The following is a 27,177-nucleotide window of genomic DNA, read 5'->3' as shown; positions in this document are numbered from 1 at the left end:
ATGTAAAGGAACTTATGGTTTATTTGGGACAATTGTAGTTGTTTAAAGAAGCAGTTGTGAAGCTACTTAAAAAAAAGTTTTTGATAAAAAAAACTACTGTGACTGTTACCTTTTTTTAAAAAAAAAATAAAAATTAGACCAAAACTTTCTAGTAATCACCGTAATTAGCCATGTTCGATGGGAAAACTTGCTTTCAGATGCATTTTTTTTTAGAACGTAGACAAAAAGCAGTTTTACCAAATAAGAAAAACTGTGGTGCAGCACCACACCGCCATCACGTCGTTGCCCCAAACACATCCTTAATGGTTTAATTTTGACTTATTAAATATAATTATGGGTGTGTTTATTATTAATTTAGTAATATGTTACAATATCCAAGTAATTGAAAATATTAGTATTTATAATTGTCCAATTAAGTGATTTTTGTGAATGATTAAATAGAGAATTACAATAATATTTTCATGACAAACTATGAAAAATTATAACATATATAATTAATTCATGTTGTATCCCCAATTTTTCCTTACTTGTGACATCACTAGTGTAACAAAGTGGGCTCGGCATCATAAAACAACTTTTGTATAGCACTAAAAATATTAACTATTATTTTTAAGTAGGTGGTCCAACTAAAGATTTGGGGAAGCAATCAAAAAGGTTAAATAAGGTAGACTATAACCCAAATGAAGCAAACCTTGAGACATATTAGTAAAAACAGAGAGGGTCCTAAAAGAATGTTCGTTAGCAGAGTTCAGCCAAGTCCTTTGAGTGGAACTTCCTCAATTTGTGAGGTTTTTGGGATCATTAAAAATGAACATCACATGCTTAAATTGCTTGGATCATGACAAGTGCCATTTGTTATCCTTCTTAATCATATTTTTTTGAGTTAAAGATAATTATATTTATTATTAAAACTCATTATATTTGGGTACATCTAAAGTCAAACCAAATAGATTGAAATAAAGGTTAATTTTGTATATATTGCTTTAATAAAAAGTTCGGTTAGCTCAATTATCTAAACTATACGATCAAAATTAATTTATTTGACAAATTTGTTAACCAAATCATCTCATCCAAATCAATCAAATGTACGCTCATGCTTATCAAGTTTACAAACCTTAGTATTGCTTCCTAAATATACTAAGTTTTGGCCAATAAAATGACTTGTTAATGGGGTCATCTTATTGATTTAACAACCTCATCAAAAGCTTGGCTTGCTTTAAAGATCTGCTTTGAATTTTGATTTTCTCTACTTATTTTTCAATCAAAATAGGTTTGAGTCGAACCAAATCAAAATTGTTGTTTTTTTGTTTATTTTGTCATTCCATTTTCCTTGCAAATATTTTATATTTTAATTTAATTTGAGATTTACATAAAACATAGTTGTGATTTCTTGTACATTTCACTTGAATGGTAATGTAGTTTACTTAATTTCTTAGAATATGAAGACATTAACCCATTTCAAAGAACTCGAATTATATGCTTGATGTATTGAACGAACATCCTTGTAGAGTTCTTTAGATGGTTGGAATTATCCTCCTTTACAATTGGGCTCCTATAAAGTGGGGAATAATATAAATACTTGCATTGTATAGCCATAGATCCTATTACTCGATCCATCCTTGTATTGTATAGCCATGGATCTTATTATTCAATCATCAAATGAAGTTCTTCCACACCCATGCCTGATTCATAAGAATGATATAGACCAATATCATTACCCATGCCTTAGTGTTAGGTATAATATATTGTTCATGTGTCCATTCACATTTTAACATGGTGCAATTCTCTTTACATTGAGTAAAGTCCTAAAGTATATGAATAATCTAATGACTAAATTTTCTGACATAATTATTAGCAAACAAGGCACATAAGCAAAGACATTTAATCCTCATCATTCACTTAGACTATTAATTGGGTTCCCAACCTACATCATAATTTTTTCTTATTTGGATTCTTTTTAGAGCCTAGAAGAAAACCAACATATAATGAAGATTGTCTAAGAAATTGATGTCACAATCCTAATAGAAGAACATGTATGTATATGTATATATATATATATATATATAATTGTTGTGGCTGTTCTTGCAAGTATTCACAAAACTTTTCCACCCTAATATTCTGTCTATTTTTTCTCATGTTCCTTTTTCTTTCCCGACATAAATCTAGATTTACTTAATCTGATTGTGAAGCATATTTATTCTATCATCACTCGCAAACTCCGCCATCTAAGATAAATCTGAATTGACTGGATTTGATAAACCCTACTTAACGTAAAACTAAATTGCATCCAAACAACACCTAATGGTTTTTACACTAGTAGCATTCTTTATTTAAATAATGAAATTAAACAAAACATGAGACTGAGTCAAACCCTGTGAAATAGCATACACATAAACATGAGGGACCATTAGATACAATTTAAAAGAAAATAATAATAATTAAAAAACCATTGATCTATGGGTTTAGCAGGTTGCCCATAACACTGGTTAATTGTAAGCCAGATCAATCACCAAGTGTGGCCTAAAGTAGGCCTGTCATGCATGTAAATTTCCCTTTTTTTTCTTCAAAAGCTGGGCAGAATTAAAGATTAGCTAGTCCAATCACAACTTGAACAAAACTGTCATTCATCTCAATCTAGCCATTTATTTCATACAATTATCAGAAAAACATTTATACTAATACAAATAACATTTTCATGCATGCCCATCCAAGCCTAACTCAATTCGATTTCGACTCAAGCTATGCCTTAGTTCATTAACTTCAACCATAGAAAAAAATCAATCTGGTTTTGAAAGATTTTGACTCAAAATGGGCAAGACACGGGTGAATTAGTTGTAACATATCAAAACTAGCTAGCTGCAATGCAGTAAGTATAGAGGAAATTATATTATCAAACAGCCATTGAAATCATAGTGTGCCCCCAAGTTACTGGGCTTGTTAGCTCACTTGAACATTAACAAGGCGGGCGAGTTGTTAGCTCGGGGAACCAAGAACATGAGCAGAGAAGAAGATTTTAGTGAAATGAGAAGTAAAAAGATTAATATAGCATAAATTTTCCCAGCACAGAAAACAACAATATTGCACACAGGACTAGCAGGTGTAAAGAATGATCGCATCCGCCAAATTGCCATCAAATCACTAACTATAATTCTCAAATTAGTCCAAAATAAGAGCAAATACACCAACCAGCCAGAAAGCTTTAAGAACCACAGCAGGCCGATCTCTCTGGAGCTTTGCTGTCGCCGGCAGCCTGGTCTGGTTTGTTGATCTTAATTGTACGCTCCTGCTGATTAGCAAAATGGCATATTTTAAGGAAAATATAGATACGGAGCACATAATTCCTATGTATTTTCATATCTCACACCTAAACTGTCATATTTACATACATAGCACTTTAATGTATTAAACCTATGCATGAAAATGAGTATTTCATTTTTTACAATGTGATAGCAGTGCTATTTTTTATGTGATATTAAAGATTTCAGTGTTATGAGTGTAAATATGAAAGTTAGGTGTGAGAAATGTAAATATATTAGAATTGTGTGCTATCAGCTATGTAGGTAAACACCTCTTTAAGAAATCATGGACATAAAGGCCTTTGTTGGCCCAATAATGATGAATCATACCTCAGGTTTGCTATCTGACTCTGCAAGCCTTTGCTTGATGTCTCTAGCAATTGAGAAGAAAACTTGCTCCACATTTAGATTTGTTTTTGCGCTCTGCATTCAATCAGATGTAATAACGGATGGAAACATGCATCATATATATATATATCAGAATATCCTAGTTAAAAGGTGATTAAGATGGATCTCAAAACCCTTAGAATTTTTTTAAGAAGAGTGCAATATTGATTACACTCGTTTCAAAACAGGTCCATTCTTACCAAAATTTGAAGAGGATATCCTGAACAATTTCTTTCTAAAAAAACATAAATGAATTTATTGATGCTTACAGTTTCAAAGAACTTGATACCATATTCATCTGCGAGCGCTTGCCCCTTTGAGGTAGGGACAGCCTGAGATATAAAATGTTTTAAGGCATCAGAGTCAGGTCTATTTACAAGTTTCATAAATAGTTTCTAAAAGAGTAAAATGTTAAAACAGTACCCCAATTTTTTACATGGGATCATTTTAGTCATAGAGTTTACAAAAGGGTCAAATTAATCCCCAAACTTCCTATGCAGGGATTATTTCAACCCATATTAAAGAAGTCTGAGAACTAAATCGATACTTTTATAGAATCTAGGACTACAATAAACCCTACAAAGAGTCAGGAATATTTTCTTTTTTTTTCATATGCATGGTAGTATGCTTTGGCAAAGACGAAATGTATGAGAAAAATAAGAGAGGTGAATTCACTCCCATGGTCCATGTAGGCCTTCTGGCTATATGGATTAAACTGCATATGGGGTAGAGGGATATGTAGGGTTGATCAAGCGGGAAAGCATACCCTTTTGCTTTCATCCATGTCCGCTTTGTTACCAACTAGAATCTTGTTAACATTATCAGATGCATGTTGTTCAATATTCCTAATCCAGTTTCTTATGTCTGCATATTGAAAAACAGAACGATGAGAATTTTGTAAAGTAGACCTTAGATTAAATCTAAGGAGAAAAAGATAGAAGTTATTACTGTTAAAGGATGACTCGTCGGTTACATCATAAACAAGTAAAATGCCCATGGCCCCTCGATAGTAAGCTACCAAAAGAAAAAGAAAGAAAAGAGTGCAAGTAGTTCCAAATGTCAAAAAAAATGGTCGAGGTAAAAATTGCAAGCATACCGGTTGTAATAGTTCTAAAGCGTTCCTGACCAGCTGTATCCCAAATTTGTAACTTAATACGCTTGCCATCAAGCTCAATTGTTCTTATTTTGAAATCAATACTGCAAAAGAAACATACAAAATCAATCAGAAATACAGAAAGTCAAACAAACGGCTTAAAGGTGTGTAAATTTGCTATTAGAAAGCAAACTAAAAAAGGTGTGTCCTTGTAGAACCTACCCAATTGTGGTAATAAAACTAGTTGTGAAGGAGCCATCTGAGAACCGTAAGAGGAGGCAACTCTTTCCAACCCCTGCAAAGACCAGAACAAATGAACAAAAAAAAAAAGAGTGACAAATTTAATCATGTTTGTGGTAATAACGAGAACCAATAAAATCAGATTAAGAAAAAAATTCAGCAAGTTTTAACTGTGGAATGAGGTTTATAAACTTTATTTCATGGGCATCACAATAAGGTCATAAAGAAAAAGGGTTATTTGAGAAATCATACACATAAGGCAAATGACAATCAGAACTTGGTTTCTGCAAAAGAAATTTTTTTTCCCTTTTTAATCTTTTTTTTATTATTATTGAAAAACAAAAGGCTCAGTTGGCTGTATGACTTTTGAAACTACATAAATTTGCACTGTCGCTATTAAATGATGTATTTACAAATCAAAATACTTTTGTTTTATAGTATGCTTGGAGAAGTGGGTAGTCATCAGTATAACCCAAATGTCCGAAGTTCAAATCATGGAAACAATGTCTTTGGAAATGCAGGATAGTAGAATTACATACATCATCACCTCTCAAAAACTGCATGGTTGTAAGATTGCATCTATCAATATAAACTATCTTAATAGCCCTTGAAACAATTACATCTGTTAAGAAATGTCATTTGATATCAATATGTTTAGAATGCCCATAAAAATTGAATTTTTCAATAAATATACTATACTTTGATTATCACAAAGAATTGTAATATCTTCCTATCTGAAACCCAAATCCTCTATTAAACCTTTGAATAATATTCCTTCCTTGATGGCCTCAATTGATTCAATGAAATCAACTTTTGTTGTAGACAATGTTGCCACTTGCTACAAGGATGATTTCCAATTGCCTCCACAAAAGGTATAGATATAACATGAAAATAATATTCCATAATTATGCTTTCAACATTAGTCTGAATCCATAAATCTCCAATGACAATTTCATTAGAAACCTCTCCACCTCCTATATGATAATCCCAAATTTATGAGCCTCCAACATGTTTGAGAATCTATTTCAATGCTTCTCAATGCATTCTTCCTATATCAGCCATGAAATAGCTAAGAACATTGATTGTGTAGGGTAAATGCAGTCTTGTATATACCATTCCATACATTAAACTGCCGACAACATTGTAGTATACTTGTATGTAAACTCATTCATATAGCTACTTCCATAATCATCTTGCGGTGCGCTATCAGTTGTTAACCTAAATGTGGAGCCAAAGCTACTTCTACGCCATGCAATCTTGCATTCCAAACATGTCACCTTTTCCAAGTATTGCTTTTATGAAAAAAAAACAGTTTTCTTTCTCCTATAGTTATGGTTATTTGAGCTTTTTCTGCGCCCACATTCAATTGATCCTTGAGACGACATACTTTGAATTTTCCTTCCAATTAATGTATCATCAACACAGAGAAGGAGATACATCAATATATTACCTTCAGTTATTTTTTACTCAAACCATATATACCATCATCTGTCTTAACTGTTTCAAACAATAAATGGATTTATTCAAGAGATAAACTTAAGTTTGATATCCCTTCACAAAATCCTCAGCTTTTTACATATAACAATCTCCTCCAAGTCTCCATGTAGAAAGACGGATTTGGCATTCATTTGATCACACCCTAAATCAAATTTAGCAATGATGGATAACATTATTCTAATAGATATTTGTTTTACCATTGGAAAAAATATGTGATTGAACTTGAATCCCTCTTCTTTGGTTAAAACTTGTAGCAATCAATCTTATCTTTGAGGCCTTTCAATACTAAAAACGTCATCCAGTTATTTGAATTATTAGCTTGTCAACAAGAATCTTGGCGCATTTTTATATGTAACGAAATCATTTTCTCATCCATTGCTTGTAGCCAGTAAGCTAAGCCTTAATAATTAAATAAATGCTTGATAATAAGCTGCTGGTTACCATTCTTCTGAAACTAACATCACGTGAAATGCATGTGCTATGCAATCTGCAAATCCAAATCTTTGCAGACATCGTAATGTAAACCTAGTTTTGTCACTCGTTAGAATATATGTTCTTCTTGATCTCCCTTTCTGTCTGATGGTAGTGAGTCATCTTCATTGGCTGAACCCTGCATTACAGCTACCTGTTTGTCATCACTTTCATTGATTTTCCAACCAGCTTTTCGCATCACTCAATGAATCAATAGTTTCTTGGGTGAAAAGAAACTCCCACTCATTGAGAATTAAATCTAATAATTCACATTTGATATTCAGGGTTTATGCAACACTATATATAACCTTTAACGCCATCATGGTAACAAAAAAAAAATACATTTAGATGTTAATGGTTTCAATTTATCTCATCAAATGTGCACATGTAGCTTGTACATCCAAATGCTTGCAGATTTCCAAACATGAGGATGAACAATATTGGCCTCGATATAAGCTCCACAATTCGACACAATCAAACACAATGTTGAAGATAAACATTGCACGAAACAGGAATTGGATCAAGTCTACATTGCACCAATCATTATCAAAGTCACTCAAATGACATCCATCCACAAAAAAGATAACGCCAACACATTAAAAACGTCAAAGTCACCGTAAATATAGCATTCATATTGTTTGTGTCCTTGCATGGATACGGAGTACGAATTGGTGTAGATACAAAGTTGATGACAAGAACATCAAGATGAGTGAATGATCAATCCAAGCTAAGAAAGTATTATATTTATATATATATATATATATAGTTGATCAATATAAACTTCATCAATGCATTTTTATTACTTTTATTACAATGCTTATACTAAATTTTATTTACAAAATGCTAAATTAAAATTTTCAAAATCCTCCTATATACTTACTCCCACTATTTTCTTCCCATACCCATGATCTCCATAACCACCTATCTTGAATGCTCTTCTCGATTGGTCCCATCTTCCTCATCCAGCTCAAAATGGTCTCCCCGTCCTCCTCTACAGCAAGCAAGCTAGACCCACTTTCACTCCATTCTCCTCTGCACGACCTCAAAACCACAAGCACTCAACTTTGTAGCTCTAATGAATTCATCACACTGCCACCCCAAGCCCTCATTTTCCCTCTTGTGCTCCCTCTCCTCCCCAAACTGTTGCCCACTGCCTCCTTTATGTCTATGTCTCAACCCTACTTGCACGACTGATCTAAGGACAGCCATGCAAAGGCCTCCCTTCTCCATTCTACCACGTAATTTGAAATCTACACATGCCGAATACTGCACGTGAAGCACAACCATGCATCAAACTGAGGTCCACAATCCATCAACCATCTCACCCATCCAAAAATCAAAATCCTGTTATCGAATACCATCTCCTTGTGCCACAGTTCACACCTATCCTCCCTTTCAAATCCAACAACACCATAGTTTTCATCCATCGCACGAATTCATTTGCATACACGGCAAGCCAACCACTCCAGCCCACCGAACCACCTTGCCCCTGGTAACACGTCCTCTGACTACCCTATCCACTAGGTCCTCTCAATTCTCCAGCGATTTTCCCTACCTTCCTTCTGTCTCTACACAGAGAGAAAATCTCCCATTCTCTCCCTATAAATATTTATATATGTGCGTAGTACATTTATATAAAAAATCAATGAAGGAAATACATAGAAAAAACTCTAGAAAAAAACTATATGTTTTGCATCTTGCAAAAGTTGTCTCATCATCATCAACACGTGCTCACACAAGTGCAACTATTAAAGGTCTATGCACACCGTCTAGTTCTAGAGACAAAATTATGGTTGTGATCTCTTATGACACTGACCATGCATGCCTTTGGCATTATGTGAAGGCTTAGTTCTCCAATTAATGTCCTCTATACGGGGAAGATGTTGTGAGGCAATCAAAATTTTTAGTAATTTAGACTTGAAAAAACTACGTTATAAAAACTAATTAGAAAAAATAAAATAAAATAAAAACTATTATCAGAAAATATTGAGCTAAAAGATGACAAAAAGTATAATGAGAAACAAGTTTAAATTACGAAGAACAAAAAATCATTGCACAAACTATTGTACAACTTGCTTCAAAAAGAAAAAAAGTGAGTACACACAGGACTTGAATAAACTTTGTAGGAGACTTGTTGGCTTACATATGATTACAAAAATGACCTTATAATAAACACTAAAACTTTAACTTTTGTCAAAAAGTAAATTGAAGAAAGTCTTTTAATATGCTCTTGTGTAGTCTATACTTGCATTAGAATAACTAGAAACAATTTGAAATTACACAAACATGTTTTAAAAAATCATACTTGAAGACACAATAACTCGTTGATGAGAATGACCAAGTTATCTTGATCATTCATGGGCTCAACAAACTATTGATTAATGCAAATAGATATCATAGTATTGAATGCATAATAAGAATCTAGACTATCACATTCGCAATTGGTTTTGCAACGGGCATAGAAGGGGGCATAACATCATATAAAAATTCAAAGTTACGTTTTGCGCGGGATATGATGACAAATTATTTATACAAAATAGTTAACTCTAAAGATAGTTTCAAGTCATGTTCATCCTTCTTTAATTTGCAACTTAAACACATGATCTCGAAAGACATGTGTTGAAAAGCATGTGAAATTTTGCAAACCATCCAACAATATAAAATTTGAAGCCCATATGATCTCTAACGATCATATCAAAAATTTAAATCTAAACATCTGAAAATGCTGCTTAAACTTTGATGAAATTGTATCACAATTCTTTCTTTGAAAAGTGTGCATGGTGTGTAGGTAACAAATTTTAAGCGCATGTGCTCACCAATATACCGAGTCTCAAACATAACGTATGAGAATATTACGCGAGCTAAAATGAAATACTTAAATTGATCTTGTTCTGAAAAGCGTGCAAATCCCTTTTTTAAAAAGCCTAAACTTATTTTAAAACTGCAAACTCTTTTTTTTTTCCATCCCCCATACAAGAACCTGAGTTGGAAACACCAAATGAATAGTCTTAATGGACCGTGCTCTCTCAATATTGACAGAAGTAATTAACCATAAGTGTTTGCATCTATGGGAAACTCAAATCAGATATTAACGTCATTGCAAAATGGGGGTAAAATCTCAATGTAGTGTCTTATGTGACAACTAACACAATAAAAATTTGACATGTGCTAATATTAAAAGGCCTGTAATAGAGAGGGGGCCCAAGCACACATTTTTGGAATCACAAACAATCTAATATTCCATAGGTGATTTAAAATTCAAAGATGTTGAAGGACACCTATTAACTAAATATCAAAGTTATTGCACAAATTTCCCTCCTCTAAGTTGCACATATCAAGTTAGTAACTCTTTAAAGTGATGTTTAGTTCAGCATTACAATGGTTAGCCTTGAAATTCCTTCTTCACATAGTACATATCAAATAAATTTGAGAAAAATTAAGTGCATTATTTGTTTGCAGCATCGTTCTTCTTACCTTATCATTTATTAGAGTTTTACAACCTTCAAAGTTGTGAACTTTATTTTTTGTTTTGAGACAATAAACCCACACTCTTTTGGAATAATCATCTATAATGGACACCAAATACTTCGCATCACCTTGATTGACCACTTAACGGCTCCTATAAACCATTGTGACATAATTTAATATGTTTTAGTATCATGAACCGCAACTTGAAACTTAACCCTACAGCTCTTAACCAAGAATGCAATCAAAACTTCAATTTCCCTGTTCTATCAAACTAGAGCAACTATTGTTTCGCCAAAGCTTAAAATTATCAGCTCCATCAGAAATAGAATGTGCAGCTACTCACATGATAGTTTGAACCTCAAGCTTCGGCACGCCAACAACAACAATAAGCTTTTATCCCACACATTGGGGTCGGCTACATGAATCATTTTTCTCCATTGTGTCACATTTCATTTAGTTCTAACAAATTGAGATCATGTTTTATAAATCATGTATGGGTCTTTTGAGGTCTACCTCTACCTTTCTTAACATAAATCAAATCTAAAACATCTAGTCTACTAACCGGATAATCAAATGGTCGATGTTTAATGTGACCAAACCATCTACGGCGACTCTCTCTAATATTGTCTGCCACTAGTGCTACACCAACCCTTTCACGGATATATTCATTTTGCATTTTGTCTCCAAGTATAAAGCCACTCGTCCACCGTCCACCTAAACATTCTCATCTCACTAAACATTCTCATCTCAGCAACACTTAACTTCGTTTTATGCTACTTTTTTATAGGCCAATACTCTGCATGATAAAGCATTGCAGGTCTCACCACCATCCTATAAAATTTTTCTTTAAGTCTAAGCTTAGGCAGGCCATTGATGAAAAATTCTCTCATAATCATCATCACTCCTTTGAGTACCTTGATAACTCCTTTATCTTTTTACGGTGCAGCCATCTAAATCCAACAGCCAACATAAACAAGGTTTTATATCTCACTTCACTTCTTCTAAAGTTTTTCGCAATCATTAAATACCTATATTGTGACTGAACAAAATCCAATAATTTTACAGGCTTTATTATCTCCATGTAACACCAAGACTACTCCTCCTTTCTTTATATCATAAAATTATTGGTCATTTGGGGTCATGTGAATAGAAAAACCTGAATCATGAATAAATTCATCATCAAAAAATCTTGGTAGAAGCAAACATTTCTCATGATTCATATCCATTTGAATCAGATGCTATGACAACATAAACATTTATTTGAGCCAATATGAAAGGAAAAAACTTAAATTAATAGTAAAGTCATTACCAAAAATCTTGGTTGATACAACTAATAAATCAGATGACTCATATTTATTTGAATCTAAAGTTACAACAACATCATCATTTATTTAGGCCCATATAGAAGAAACAACCTGAATTAAGAATACATTCATCAACAGAAATTTTGGCTAATACAACCAACACTTCAGATAACTTGTATCCATCTGAATCTAAAGCTACAACTACATTATCATTTCCATAGGACTTCTCATGCCAAATCCCTTTCGAAATATCCTACATGACAATGAAAACACTTTCTTCGTATCTTTTATATGGAACTAGATTTGTTATGAAAATTCTTGCCACTTCTTTGTTAAGTTCCCACAAAAAGGCTAACTATCATATTTTTTTAGCCATAAAATATGACTTTCTTTAAATCGCTTTTGCTATTAATACACTTTTTACGTAACAAATTGTAAACTGTATGCGCGTATGCTTTTGGCAAAGAATTGAGAAGTATTCTTATTTGATTTTCCTCCCTCAAAACTCATCACCGAATAGAAAAAAACCACTATCAGCCTTTGACAGCAACTCCCTTGCCTTTGCTCTAATTATCATCGATGCCAATCCCTCTTAAATGAGGGCATCATATAAACCTTAATGAACAAGAATATCCTTCATCACAACCCTCCTAAGAATAGAATCATTTTCCAGTTAGCTTAACCAATCACAAATTTGGTCAATGCTACTAATGTTTTTAGTGGCTCTAAATAACAATGGAGATGGATGCAATAAAAGATTGGAAGAAAAATCCAATTTATCTGCAATGTTCAATTGAACAGAACAAGCCACGATAACCAAATAATAAAGCCCAGGGTCATCATCAACAACTGAAATCCATTCAACAGCCTTCCACTAACTCTCCTCTTATTCCAACTTTCAAATGTGACAACACAGAGTTAAAAACTTTATTTATATCTCATTAAAAACACAAGCCTTGACATATAAAACTATAATTGTAATCATTAAACAGAATTAACAACTCAAAATTAATTGCTGTCAAAACAAGTTTCGATATAGAAAACTATAATCGCGATATCACTAAACAGAATTAACAACCTAAAAATAACTGCTATCAAAACAAAAAATAGGTAGTTGATAAACCAAAAAAATAAACTAAATCCTACAAAAATTAAACTGGACCAAAAAATACACTAAATCGTACAAAAATTAAACTAGGCCATAATAGACCCATTAACATGCGCACGCACAGATATACATACATATAGACACGCACATGAACCAACCATAACCCTTCAATATGGATTCAGACATCTTTAAGATAATTTTACTTCGCCTTATTTTTTAATCATGAACGTCCAATCAAAAAATCAAGCCCACCTTAAACTTCATTATAAAAATAATATGGCGTTGAATTTCAAGGAAATTCAAGATGATTTGACCATGCCTCAAATATATAAATGTAACACTAACATATGATTCAAATATTTAGAAAAAGGATTTATTAGGTTTATGGTGTTACATCACCAAAATCAAATGAAATTTTTTTAGCATGCATTAAAGGTACATCTAAAGCAATTTTAACAAATTAGATTTCAATAAATAAATAAATAGTACTTTAAATGAAACAAATCATCAATTAATTCATCAAATATGATTAGAGGTCAAATCTTCATAAGAAGTGATAAAATTATATTACCACGTTTGTAGGTTGTGGAACACAGGCATTAATTTTTTATATTGCTTGTTAAAGTAGTGGCATGGAAAACTAACATTATGGACAATAAACCTTATCCATCTTCAAGTTAAGTAATACATCCCTGTATATAAATTGAATTCTTGTTTCTTGGATTTCTTCGACTATGTAATTTCTTATGATAAAAAAAAACATCAATAGAATCAACATCAGTAATCTCAACATGATTTTGTGATATGGGGATCAAATCATGAAAGATATAGTATCTAAACATTCACTTAAAAGCAGTCAATAAGGACAAGCTTTCCTCACAATATGAACATTAAGTATTGACAATATTAGATCATTTTGTTGAATCTTTAATGATACAGCTTAATCATGGAAATTATAGATGGTGTTGATACTTGGATCTCATAATTGAGGTAAAAAATGATGTTATCACTTATCAGGAGTCCGCAGGCATAATCAAATCCTCAATCAAACACCATACAAAGGAAATCGACACATCAAATGCTAGAAAATCAGAAAAAAAATTCAAATGACAGCAGCATGAGGATGAATTTAAAACTCTTTTGGATAATTTTGTTTTTAAAATTTTTAATTCTAATTTAGGAAAAAATTTTATATAAGTATCTTTTAAATTTAAACTTATACAGTTTATTAATATTAGACAGGCTTCAATTTTTTTGCGTGGTTGATTAAAAATGGATTAGATATTATCAAAGTTAAAATTCTTAATTTCTACAGGGATTTCAACTAACAAACCAGAGGATTCTCTTAAGAATTTCATTTTCCACCCTTCTGCTGTTTTTCACACTTTTTGGTCTGCATGTTGTAGATATAAAGGGCATAACTTATTTCTTGTAACACAATTCGTAAATTTTAGGAGACCCCTGCTTACGTCCTCTGCAGCTGCTGCACTTCTGCCTCCTCCCAGGTGCTGCCGCGGCTCTCTACCTTCAACCTGCTGTCTTGCATTGTCTGCTGTTGCCTATTGCTGCCTTGTTATTGGCCCTGCTAACACCGCTGCATCTGCTCGTTGGAGCTCAACTGCTATGCTGCTGCTCTTAAACTTTCTATGTTGCTGTAAATAACCTACTAAGTGCAGAAAACACAACCTGTTGTTGTCTGAGGATGCTGGAGAAAAAAAACAGTAAGATAACTGGTCTCCAAAAAAGTGATTTTCCTTGTTCTCCAAAGCAGCAGAGAGTTAAAATCGGAGAACGCAAGTCATCTACAGCCATGACCAAAAGGTGAAATTTGATGAAAGTACTTATTCAAGAGATCTTAATTAGAGCAATAGTTACATTACCTCGGCCATGACCAAAAGGCCAAGGGTTCCAATCACAAAAACAACACTTACCCAAAGCTCAACTCATTTCGGTCTCCCTTTCTTCCCATTTACCTTTGGATTTTTGCCCGTTTCTCCAGAAACTCTCTCACGGCTCTTCATTTCCTTATCTTCATCTTAGTGTTGCACCGACTCACCTCTTGTTTTGTTTCATTTTTGGTGTCTTCTTTAATTTAATTTTATATTTTATTTCAATTAGACTTCAGAGAGTTGATCAATGAATTATATGTTTATAAATTTCAAATTTGGGAATTAATTTCAATTTTTTATTATATTTTTATTTATGGAATATTAAAAAATTAAACTCATGATGCTTAAACCACATGTCTTGTTGTTTATATCTAACTTTACGCCTTTAATTTCTAAACAAAAGTAAATTAATATGACGAACAGCTGCATTGACACCTGGAACAATTAAAATAAGGCTTGCTTTAGTTTGAATATAATTTCAATTAATATGTAGCGTTAGGAACCTATCTCGCTACTTCTTAATTCTCATTTCTTTTTACCCATCCTTAAATTAATATGTAGCACTCATTTCATAACAACATAAGCCTTTCATATATGTTAAAAATTTCAGTTATAACATAGATAATATTTCATATAATTTTAGCATGTATTGCTTGGCAATTACTAATAAAATAAAATTATCATTATCATACGTATATATATTTTTAATATGAAATATTTGCTTCAAAAAAACAAAAAGAAAAAAAAAACTAAAGAGCACCATTAACATTAGAAACATCAACATTAGTTTTTACTCGAACAATTTAGTGTTGGCATTATAAATCCTCATTTCCACTCATTCTTGGAAAGTTTTATATGAGGTGTTTAATCTATTAACAACAAATAATTTTAAAAAAAAAATTAATCCCCGTTTCTTTAAGCCAAAAACTTTATCTTGCTAACCCATCAAAATGAATTTTATCTAACCATCTAATGGGTGAATTTTTTACATGTCTAAAAGAAGTAAAAGTGTTTTTCAAATAACTTGTCAATAGATGAAACTCCAACTTACCCTTTAATATAATCATTCATTAATCTTCATAGTTTAACATGCCTCTATTTTCACATTGTATATTGGACTCAACTGAGCAATAAAAGATATTTTTATCATCCAACACCCAAATTTAAACAACATAATAGGCCTGGTGGAAATTTTAGAAAACTTAAATTTAAGTATTAATGATACGCACTTACTGCATAATACTCCTAAGATAATTCTATATTTTAATCCCCTGGCTTTAGCACTAAAAAATAATACCCTCATTTATATCACCCCACTCTTTTATATGATAAATCGAATATACTTAAGTTGTGTTTGGGACATATGAGATTGTACGAAATCTCATTTCAAAAGTTGTGAAAAATCTATAATTTAAAGCTCGTGTTCTAGAAGTCGTTGTTCCTTCGAAAAAATCATTTTTGAAAGGATTGTCTGTGAATAAATGTAAAAAAATCGCTTTGCACATATTATATAGAATTTATAATTTTCATAGATATATATAATTTTTATAGGTATGTGTAAATGCACAATTTGGCTAGCCCTTTCAGCATTTCACACACGTACATCAACATGTGTTCAATCAATACCACTAATAGAATCTTATATCACATCATAATCAATATAAATTTCAATGAAATATTACACCAACTCTTGCTTTTAGAAGTATTACTAATCACTAAGATAAGTTGACGATATATATATATATATATATTATTTGTGTGTGTAAGTTAGGTTAGCTAGCACGTTTATTTATATTTCAAATTCTATGTGATTTTTCATATTTTAATATGATTTATTATAACAATTAATCAACAAAGACGCTCCATATATATCTTTGCATTTAATATGATTAGAACAGTGCAAAAAATCAGAGATAAAAAAGGATAAACCTCAGAAAAAAAATTAGAACGTCGGGACACACTCGTGAATGCAGGACGAGAGCAGAAGATCGTGATCGCAATTTTAATAAAAGGTGCAGCCAGAGGTTTGTTCCGCGATCACCCGAAAGATGTACTCAAACAAGTGATATTCACGTTCAGGTTAAAATCCAAGTTGGAAAGTTGAAACAAACACGTGCATAAGCTAATTAAATTTAGATATCCCTCTATCTTCCAAAAAAATTGATTGATAACTGCAAATATCTCTACCACAACAAGATTTTATCATATATATTCAATTTTTATTCTACTAATTTGAAGCCCTACATATTTTCAATATATTCTTTATTTTTCTAACTACAAGTTAATTGAACAAAATGTCTAACCAAGTAGAAAAATATCATTTTCCAAAGTATAAGCCCAGGCATTTTACTTGAACTCTAATCCATGATGCAATATCCTATCAAAAATTTAAAATTAAAAAAAAATAATAACTATTTGATCATTCACCTTTCCTTCTAGTAATAGTCAACGCTAGTTTATATGTATATTTAATAACTTCTATATACTATCACACACATCATTCTTCTCTAATGCGTGCTAGATCAATTCTCGTATTGCTTGAAGTTGAGCCTCCTTAAGTTTAATTAAAATCATATGAGTATAATTTCCCAACTCTCTATTCGTTTTTATCAATTTTTCTTAAAATAAAAATAGTTTTTACAATAAAATTATTTGATATGAGGCAAAATTTATTCAAAAAATAGCACATTTTTTTCATGTATATTTTCTATTACTCTCGCCATAATTTCATTATATAACTTGTGTGTTTCATTTCTCTACAGTTATCACAAATTTGAACATATCTCTTGTTCTTAAATATTGACATCACAATATGTCTTCAAGAATTTGGTATCCTAGTAATCTAAAAAATTTCATAGAAAATAATTATTATCAAAAACATTAAAGTATCACTCGTAACACTCCAAATCCAAGTAGAATATCATCTAAATCAAAAGCCTTACATTTTTACATCTTCTTCAAAGCTATATCTATTCTAATCATAAAAGAAAAAGATAATGATAAACCAATGTATTCTATTTCAAAGTAAAATTGAATTGATACCTACAATTAAACCTTATTTGCTCCTTTCTGACACAACATAAGGCAAGTTAACAAATCACTTATTCATCAACCAAATTTTAGTTTTCTAACATTTACAATTTTCAAGTTAATTTTTCTTAAATCTCATATGGATTGAGTAAAATAATAAAAACAAAAAATTTAGATCGTAAACACTTTTTTTAATTTCTACTGGAGATAAGGTTGATGATGATGACAGCTCTTTTTCACTTCTAACCAACAATGCACCTTTCAAATATAATGGATCATCCAAGAATCAAAATATATATTTAAAAACAAAATATTTTTTAATAGTAGAGTACTTTAACAAGTGAGATTCCAACATCCAAAAATAGCAAACAAGTTCTTCTATTGAGTGAGAATTCTTTGTTTTAGAATGACTAAATAGCACAAATAGAAACTTTCATTCAACTATTTCAAAGCTCTCTGGTCAAGCTAAGTGTAAACATAACAGACTTTTACCTGTTGATTAATCTCTTGAACAACTAAAGTATAAGCTTTAGTCTATGAGGGTGCCCCTTCTATTTTAGACAACCATAATTCTCGAGTCAAGCTGTGTAAACATAATAGATTTTACCTATTGGTTAATATTTTCAATAGCTAAATTATAAGCTTTAGTCTATGAGGGTACCTTCTATTTGAGACAACCAAAAAGAATAGTAGTATAGATCAATAATTCTTTTAAAAAAAATCATCAAAGTAATTTGGAAAATTTAAAAAATATTACAAAAAAGTGAGATCAAGAATATAATCAAATAATTTAAAAGCAAATTCCTTACTCCTAGTAAGAGTAATGATTGCATTCGCAATGTTAATACCAAAGAATCTAATATTGATTAGGATTAATTTTATTTTGCAAGCAAATATAACCAAGTCAATTTTATCATTTAATAACTTATAGACGTTTAGATAGGTCGTCGACATTGATGGAAGACATAAAACATCATCTATATGCACAATAACATATTAAGAATATTTCATTCATAATATTTTAAACTTCTCTTGTGTATTTTTACAATTTAACATAATAACATTCTATTCAAAATGACCGAATAAAACAATGAAAATGGACTTGTAATAATTTAGTTGATGGACTTGCACTCTCAAAATCCTAATTTTAAATCAAATAATGAAAATAGTAATAGATTTACAATGTCATTTATAAAATCTTCTTTGTCAGGGATTGAATATTTAATATATTTTAAAATGCAATTAAAAACATATTATTTATCACCAATCTGACTAGCTTTTTCACATGCGCTCATAGCATAAAAAGTTGTACAGCTCCTTCATGAATAAAACTTATAAATAAGACCTTCAACTAAGAGATCATTGCGGGTTGATCGCATTTTTTTATTAAGTTTTGGATAACCGCAATTCATTTGACAAGGACAAGCACTTGTAGAAATATTATTTCCATTAAAATTGTATTCAAAAAAAGGGCAATATGAATTTTTCTATTCCAAAAAAAAAATAGGATTATTGCAGCAAATCTTCTCATGGATTTTTCTGGCTAAATATACGTTTTTCCAAAAAAATAATAGGATTATTGCAGCAAATCTTCTCATGGATTTTTTTTTTCCTTTTTTTTTTTTTTTGTAATAAGAGATATTACTCCTAATTTTTTTCAGTCTAAAACTTTAATAAAGTAGGTTTGACATCAATATCTTTTTTTTTTAAATTAATATGAAGCTTTTAAATTGAATTTTATTCACTTCACTAAGAATATTCTTATGGTTGATAAACCAAAAAATGATTTATGTTTTAAATTTCCCAAAATAATTTTCAATACTATCGATTTTAAATTTTAGCATAATTTCTATTAAAAGGTACCCCAAAGATCATATGTTGTGAAAAATGTATGCAAGAAAAAATTTTAAATACAAATGTTATCTTTACATATTATTGCAAACATCAAAGTGTGAATGCTAATAAGTTTGCCATAAAAATAACTTTCAAAAGAAATATGGCTAGTATAATGATTACAGCAATGTTGTTTTCCCCGGTCAAAAAATGATTGAGGAAGCCCTTGTATAATTTGTTGCTTCCAATGAAAATTGCCAATATAAAAAAAAAAATTATACACTTAAATTTTGATTGATATAAAATAGTCAAAAGGTTAAATATAAAGATAATTGAAAACTTTTCCATGATACATTTTCCAATTACACTTTAATACAGATAAATATAAATGGTAGCATCTTGGAAAAAGATTCTTGTCTATCAGTACTTTTACCATTTGTAGTTGCTATCATCTTATTCAAGCACTGCTTAGGTTATGAATCCAAAACATAAATAGTAATTAGTTGATATATTATTAATAAACTATTCTCGTAAATAGTGTTAAGAAGAATGGTTAATTAGAAAGTTTCTATTCTACATATAACCCGTTTGAAAAAAGAAAAGCTATAAAGAATAATGAATATCTTTCCCTTTTATCTTTTATTCTTTACTTTGGGAGCTTGAACAAGCTCAAATTGCTTTATTTGGATTGAATATTCTATCTTTGGTGCTCTCGTTAAGATCATCATCATCCATTCCCTATCACCATCGCACCAACACATCAATCATCATCACAGCTTATTCAAGACCTCAGTGTTGGTGCAACTATATTCATTAAAACGATACAAGCGACATCATACGATGGATCAAATAATCAAGATATCCCAACACCCAATGCATCAATCACCAACTTCTCCACCTCCCACAACCCATGTAACCCATCTCTAGCCTTTTCATGCTTCTTAACAAGAAACTAGCAACATCGTGATTCTATCAATTATTGATTTCCGGTACAACTTTATTATCCTTGTCAAAATCCAACAGATTTCACCACTGAGAAGCAATGAACTTCATCTACACCAACTTCAAGAGCAATCTCTGATCTCACTTGAGATCACCTACGCCTCCAAAGTGCTTTGATTCAATCATTGCATTAAGACATTTGATTTCTTTCAAACCCATGACCTTCGGCTCTATTGCAACGCTTGGATCCTTGCTTCCGTCAAAATGCCACTAAAACACATCACTAGCTCTCTACACCGCTATCTTTGTTGACTCCACCATATGGAGCACTGACTTCAAGCTTTTCCCATCCGAAAATCTACACTCAACATCAAGAATCCAGCATATTCCGCATTACGTCCATGCTAAGAGCTTGCCCGGATCCTCCAAGGTCATCAAAAACAGTAGTGCTCCTCTTTAGATCATTGTTCTTCTCAAGGCAACTTGCTAAACTAAAATTGATCTAATCTCACCTAACGTCCGAAAAATGTTGTTGACTGCTTGCAAATTTTTTCAAACTTCATCTATTATAGAAGAAATATAAAAATTGCCAACAACAATGACAACTTGTACAAAAAGTGTTAGAAACCTGGAGGAACAACTTTCATCAAGCATGTATATCTCCAAATATCTAACCCAAGTATAGCATATGGAGAAACTATAACTCCTAAATCAATGAAGAAAGAGAGATTGATGACCCATTTAAGAGCATCTATAGGTTGCATTTCGCCTTTATTATTATCCGGCGATCATTTAAGAAATGCTAAAATAGATATTCCTCGATTCAATAGGAAATTCCAACAGAAAACTTCTTTAAGGTGAATCAGATCTTTTATACAATAATATGATAAATGTGTATTGCTTTATAATTTCCTCGATGTGTAGGGATGGTTCAGGCACGCTATTAGAATATTGGATGTCCTTGAACAAACATTTGGGTTCTCAGAAGTCTTTTCAAACAAAATATCCGCCATGTTTTAGCCCTCCTCCAAGTACCTGAACAAATGTGGATCACAACATCACAAGCTAGTTTGCTAAATGGCAAGGCATGTGAAGAGAATTGTGATCGGACAAATGAACATCATATTCATAAGCAGTAAGAGATGGACTCAAGGAATTCCTTAAATGCCAAGTGGTTGATCGGCTAATTATTGAGTAAACATGTATTCAATAAATACACCATTTTAGGATAGGATGGGTCATAAAAAATAATGGATATGTTTCCCTTTTTATCTTCTATTCTTTCTTTTGGGAGCTTGAGCAAGCTTGAATTGCTCAATTAGATCGAGGAACGAATCAGGAAGAATCTCTATAATTATAAGTTGCATTCATAAGTACAAGGAAGAGAAGAATAAGCAATCGGACAATATATAATTTTAAAAACGAGAGATAAATTCTGCATTCAATCCATGGAGAGGATCCGACATGTTAACGAACAAGGTCAATAAATCCCAAACAACCATGTAAGAGATTAAACCACAGACAGAACATGGATCAGATTTGAAAAGATCTGCCTACGAGAAATACAAACTAAAATCCATAGCCCAGTCGCTTGCTGTACGAAACATCAACGCATGCCCTTGAAGGGCGTCCAAAATGTCAAAAAATCCATCAGACAAAATTAGAAATTTCATAACCACTGCCCAGTCAACCTGGACGATCCTTGTTGATCCATAAAAAAAAAATCTGACGATTTTCCGACCGATCTCACACATCCCTTCAGCTAAACTATAATCAAACCAAAAAAAAAAAAGAAACAAGATCTAATCGTAGACTCTCACGAACCAAAAAAAAAAAAACACAGATGAAATGAACCTAACTAAACTCAGTAAAAAAATACAGAAACATGGAGAAGAAATTGTCACCGCTGTCCCCAATCAAAAGGAGCTTGATGAGGTAATCATAATCTGCGCGAGCCCTAGGAGGAGCAGCAGCCATGTATAAATCGCGGACGAGCTCCTAAAATCCTATTCCCCACGAGGAAACTCGGATCCGCTCACTGAAGATCGATGCAAGCAAACACTAATCAAACCAAGGATCCAAGAATACAAATTTGTCATGTGATAATCGAAAATGGGAAAAATAATACCAGATTGAGAACGATCGAGAGGAGACAGAAGGGTTCCTTTGGACGCTGGTCGGCCGTTTTTTCCTTTTTTTTTTTTTCCTCTCCCTCCCTCCCTCTCTCTCTCTCTCCCTGCTGTACAATTTCGCAGTCTGCGTTAAGACATTGGTCTGTCTTATATTTCACATTATCGCAATTCTACTTCAGTAACAAATAAGTTACTGTTTTCCAAAAGTTCCTATAAATGTGACGGCCTTAAGAAAATCATTATCTAATAAGATAGATAGATATATATAAATAGATAGATAGATATATATATATATATATATATATATTATATATGTGCGCGCGCGCGCGCACGTAGTGTCGTGTATGCTAATTTGTTATTTGGCATCCACAATATAAGATCCTTCAAGGATGTGGTACTCGAATTGTCATGTATATTAGTGGTGGCCGATTGCTTCTGTAATAATCTGTGGTGATTCTTTTTTAATATATATTTGTGTGTAGCTATAATTCATGTGGTTGTTTTTAAGATGTTTATTTCTTCAGTGTTATTTTACAATTAATTTTAAAATAAACTATAGTCCCTAAGTAAGATGATTCCACTAATTTCTCAAAAAAAAAAAATGATGAACGATATGTTTTTTTTCTAAATTTTAAAATAATAATTAAATTATATTTCAAAATAATTTAAGATGCTAAAAGTTTAATATCAATTGTTATAAATTAATAATTAGTGGGATGACAAAATATGTCTTTTCAATAGGAGCCAAAATATTAACCAAGGGAACATAAAACATTATGCACAAAATCAAATTCTCTCCATTTTTATTGGCCTAATTTAATTAAACAAGAAAATACGCTTTACAAAAATAATACGTTTTATATATTAAAATAATATTTGTCTGCATGTGTGTGTGTGTGTGTTTTGTCTTCCATTTTACTAATAGGTCGTTTATTTTCTATCTCTTTCTCTTGATGTGGCATGTTCACTTGCTCATTTATCTAGCTTATAAATATGAGAGAGGGATAAAGATAAAACGAGCCTCCAAGTTGTGTCATTTCAATGATATAGCATGAAATTTAATCACTAAGAACATGATAGAGTTAATAACAGAAGAGGATCGATAGGCGTTATTAAAAATATTTTAAGTAGTTTGCACCGATCGAACCAGTAGCATTATAAGGGAGAGGAAGAATGAAAACTATAATATTAGATGAAGAAGAGTGTAAACTCTTAATGACCATCCACATTTAGTTTCTCCATATTACAATAGGATGAGTTCATTCTAAACAAGATTAAAGTCACACAATAGGTAAAATGATGGTATTTCTAGTTAAATGTTGGTTAGGGGTGTTATTGAGGTAGAAGCAACATAGAGGATGTGTATGACCAATTTTGACACAAGCAAAAAAAATAACTCATTTGAAGAGACTAGAGATAATCACAAGCCATATGGTAACCTTTGGAAGGTAGGGTAACTTACAAATGATTCAACTCTAAGTGTGATTTATATAATTGGTATTTGAGGTATAGACCACATGACACAAAGAAAGAGAATAGATAACGTGATAAAATTCCTTAATATGTATATTTTATAGCAGTTAATCAGTATAAAAAGCAGATGATTCCTGATATTTCCCTAAAAAATAATAATTCACACGAACATTGACATGTACTTTGATTGAAAGCCTAAAAAATCAAAATTGAAAATGTCTACACTTTGATTTAGATCAAGGAAAGAGTCTCAAAGAAATGAACAAGGTGATATAAAAAATGATCCGACCAAAGTCTATGTAGGCCCAGATAATACACTTAAAGCATAGATGGAAGTTTTGAAATATATTTTAGGGAACTAAATGATCTCCAAATTGATAAACTTAAGTCAACTCGAGTGTCTCGACAAGCAAAATCCAACGAGCTTAAAATCACTTTGTTTCGACATCATTAAGCTGCTTAAATGCTCATAAAATACCATCTGATTAAAGAAATTAATCTAGGTTGTCTAATTGAATAGTTTGGATTCATGCAGTGTTTACAAATGATGTCACTCACATAATCTATAAATAGACTTACACTCTCTTCATGAGGAGGGACATGAACTTGGAGAAGAAAGCAGAAAGAGCTCTAAGCACTTGAGCGTTTCTGAGTTCTATCGCTATCAAGCCATTGTCACGTCCAAATTACTATTACTTGGCCACCAACCATCTGGTCTCCATCGTCGAACCATCCTTGCTTCCACGTGAACTTCGTCGCAACAGGACCACCACTATCTAACCACCGCCGTCTATATGTCGCTGCAGTCGGACCACCATTACCTAGCCACCACCACCACAGGCGCTTAGCCGCCACCATTGCCTTCTAGTTGTCGCTAGAGTAGGACCACTATCGTGGCTACAGTACCATCGCAACATGGCCACAGTCGCCACTTGTCAGACCACCATCGTTATCTAGCCACTATTTTTGAGCCATCGATGCTCGGTCTCCGCCGTTATTTATGACAGATTTCTACCGCGTTATTAGACTACCAGAGTCACTACCACCAGACCTCTACTGCTTGACCATCACTGTCGTTGTCTCTACCATCGACATTAACATCAGACTTTCCAACACTCGACCTCTACCGCCAATTTTTCTTCACTTCAGTAGGGTCACTAACGCTTAGCTTTTTTATCACTTCTCTAGCAAAAGTTACATTTCACTCGTGTAATATTACTTTCAGCCATTCAAGGGCTGGTAAAGTTTTGTAACCTACTTCGTATAGTGGAATCATTTCGACTGGGTCAGGTGTTAAGGTTTTTGCCTCTTCGAGTCTTTTACGTAAAAGCTCCTGGTGTTCTCTCTATCATTTTTATTTCATCCATGCGTGTACTAGATTTCTATACAATATTAAGACGTTAACATATTATTATACCTCAACAAATTTATCAGCACACAACAATTCCATATGAAAATGTGGGAATTATTCATATTAGCATGCCTTGAGAGAGCGAATATACTTAACACGACCAACCTTGAGAGAGCGAATAACCAAACTTATTCAAAATGTGGGAATTCTCTTAACACGACCAACCAAAAAAAAGCTTAAAATGCTTAGGTTTCCATTAGAACTAGATAGTTCTAAGAGCAAAGTTGGCCTCAACTCATTTTGAATAAGTTTGACAAATAACAACATATCTATTAAATCATAACTTCATTTTTTAAGACATGTGGACACACTTAATAGAGCTTGTGAAATGTGGCATTACGCAAAATAGAATTAATTATATTGAAAATTTAAACATTTTATTTATTTATATAATACGTTATTGAAATAACCACATTAAAATATAGGGGCATTAACATACATACCTCTCAATTCTTATGTATTTACATATCTAACATCTAAACTTTACGTTTTACACTTATACCGCCCAAATCATTCACATAACATCAAAAATACCACCATTTTTACTTCTAAAATGTCAAATACATCTTTCCATGCAAAGTTAGGGGGTGGACATACGTAAAAATTGAAGTTTGTGTGCTAGATATGTAAATATATCAGAGTTTAATGGTATGTATGTTAATATTACTATAATATATACATGAGAAGGTGTCTCTTAAAAAAATATTAATACAACTAATATTTTTAATATTATGTTTAAAGACTCGAGTGCTCATGAGTAAATATCAAATTTTTGTATTAATGATGTAAATACATATAAGAAGTGTTCATATTATTATTATTATTATATTATTATTATTATTTACATTTATTCACTTTGATTTATGATTATTTTTTTATAATTCTTCTTCTTTTTTCATTTGTTAGGTTTGGGTTGTGTTGACTTCACTTTTGGTTGAGGTCTAGAAACTTCTTTAGTAGCCTAGGTCTAGCCATAGGACTTTCCTATTGACTAGTCTTAGAAAACTAGAAAAGGTACCCTCACCATTAGAAATTCAAAACTCTTCTCTTTACTCAACTTGAAATTCCACATATTGACCTTAACCTCTAGCATTTAGTAGGTAAGATCATTATGGGGGAAGTTCAAGAAGAGTTCCTATAGGGCTATTTGGCCTTAGGATTGACCCTGGGTGCTGACTTGGAACTAGGGTACACCATATCTTCACAATATATTAATCCATGGTTCATTTAGAATGGATATCTATCCAATTCTATGTGAAATGCCTAACTTGGTCTTTTGCCCCTAGGCACCTCCAAATTACCTAACTGCCCTTGGGACCCAAATTTGGTCAAAATTCATAAATTTTGCCAAAATACCTAAAATTGATCAAAACTCATTCCAAACACTTTGAATACATCAAAATTTGCCAAAACTGACAAAAATGGCCAAATTACCAAAATGCCCCTCCATGACCTAAAAATCTAAAAATTCCAAAAATTCCCCAATAAATCCCAATAAATCCAAAATATTCATTTTGTCCAACTACACCTTGTTCCAATTTGGTCAATTTTACCATCTTTGACAAAATCCCCAAATTAGCCCCAATATTGGCTAACACCCAAA

General features: G+C 32.0%; 1 protein-coding gene across 4 annotated transcripts; it reads right to left on the bottom strand.

Annotated features, from left to right (window-relative positions):
* Window positions 1-3,011: 3,011 nt before the first annotated feature.
* On the bottom strand, window positions 3,012-22,813 carry LOC110018657 (ras-related protein RABE1c). Of its 4 annotated transcripts, none has more exons than XM_020716027.1 (9): window positions 22,687-22,810; window positions 22,463-22,596; window positions 4,999-5,071; window positions 4,780-4,880; window positions 4,632-4,697; window positions 4,450-4,547; window positions 3,953-4,015; window positions 3,627-3,719; window positions 3,012-3,286 (listed from the first exon to the last, which is right to left on the bottom strand). In XM_020716027.1, the coding sequence occupies exons 2-9, from the start codon at window positions 22,533-22,535 to the stop codon at window positions 3,200-3,202; spliced, it is 654 nt and encodes a 217-aa protein (XP_020571686.1). In that variant the 5' UTR covers window positions 22,536-22,596; window positions 22,687-22,810; the 3' UTR covers window positions 3,012-3,199. The 4 variants fall into 4 exon arrangements, with proteins under 4 accessions (XP_020571686.1, XP_020571687.1, XP_020571683.1 ...); XM_020716028.1 differs by having other exon boundaries at window positions 3,012-3,283; window positions 22,687-22,809; XM_020716024.1 differs by having other exon boundaries at window positions 4,450-4,697; window positions 22,687-22,813.
* Window positions 22,814-27,177: the final 4,364 nt, after the last annotated feature.

Source organism: Phalaenopsis equestris, unplaced genomic scaffold (genome assembly GCF_001263595.1).
Source record: "Phalaenopsis equestris unplaced genomic scaffold, ASM126359v1 Scaffold000030, whole genome shotgun sequence".
NCBI classification, from domain to species: Eukaryota; Viridiplantae; Streptophyta; class Magnoliopsida; order Asparagales; family Orchidaceae; genus Phalaenopsis; species Phalaenopsis equestris.
Note: the sequence above shows the minus strand (reverse complement) of the source record. Positions and strands in the feature narration are given on the sequence as shown.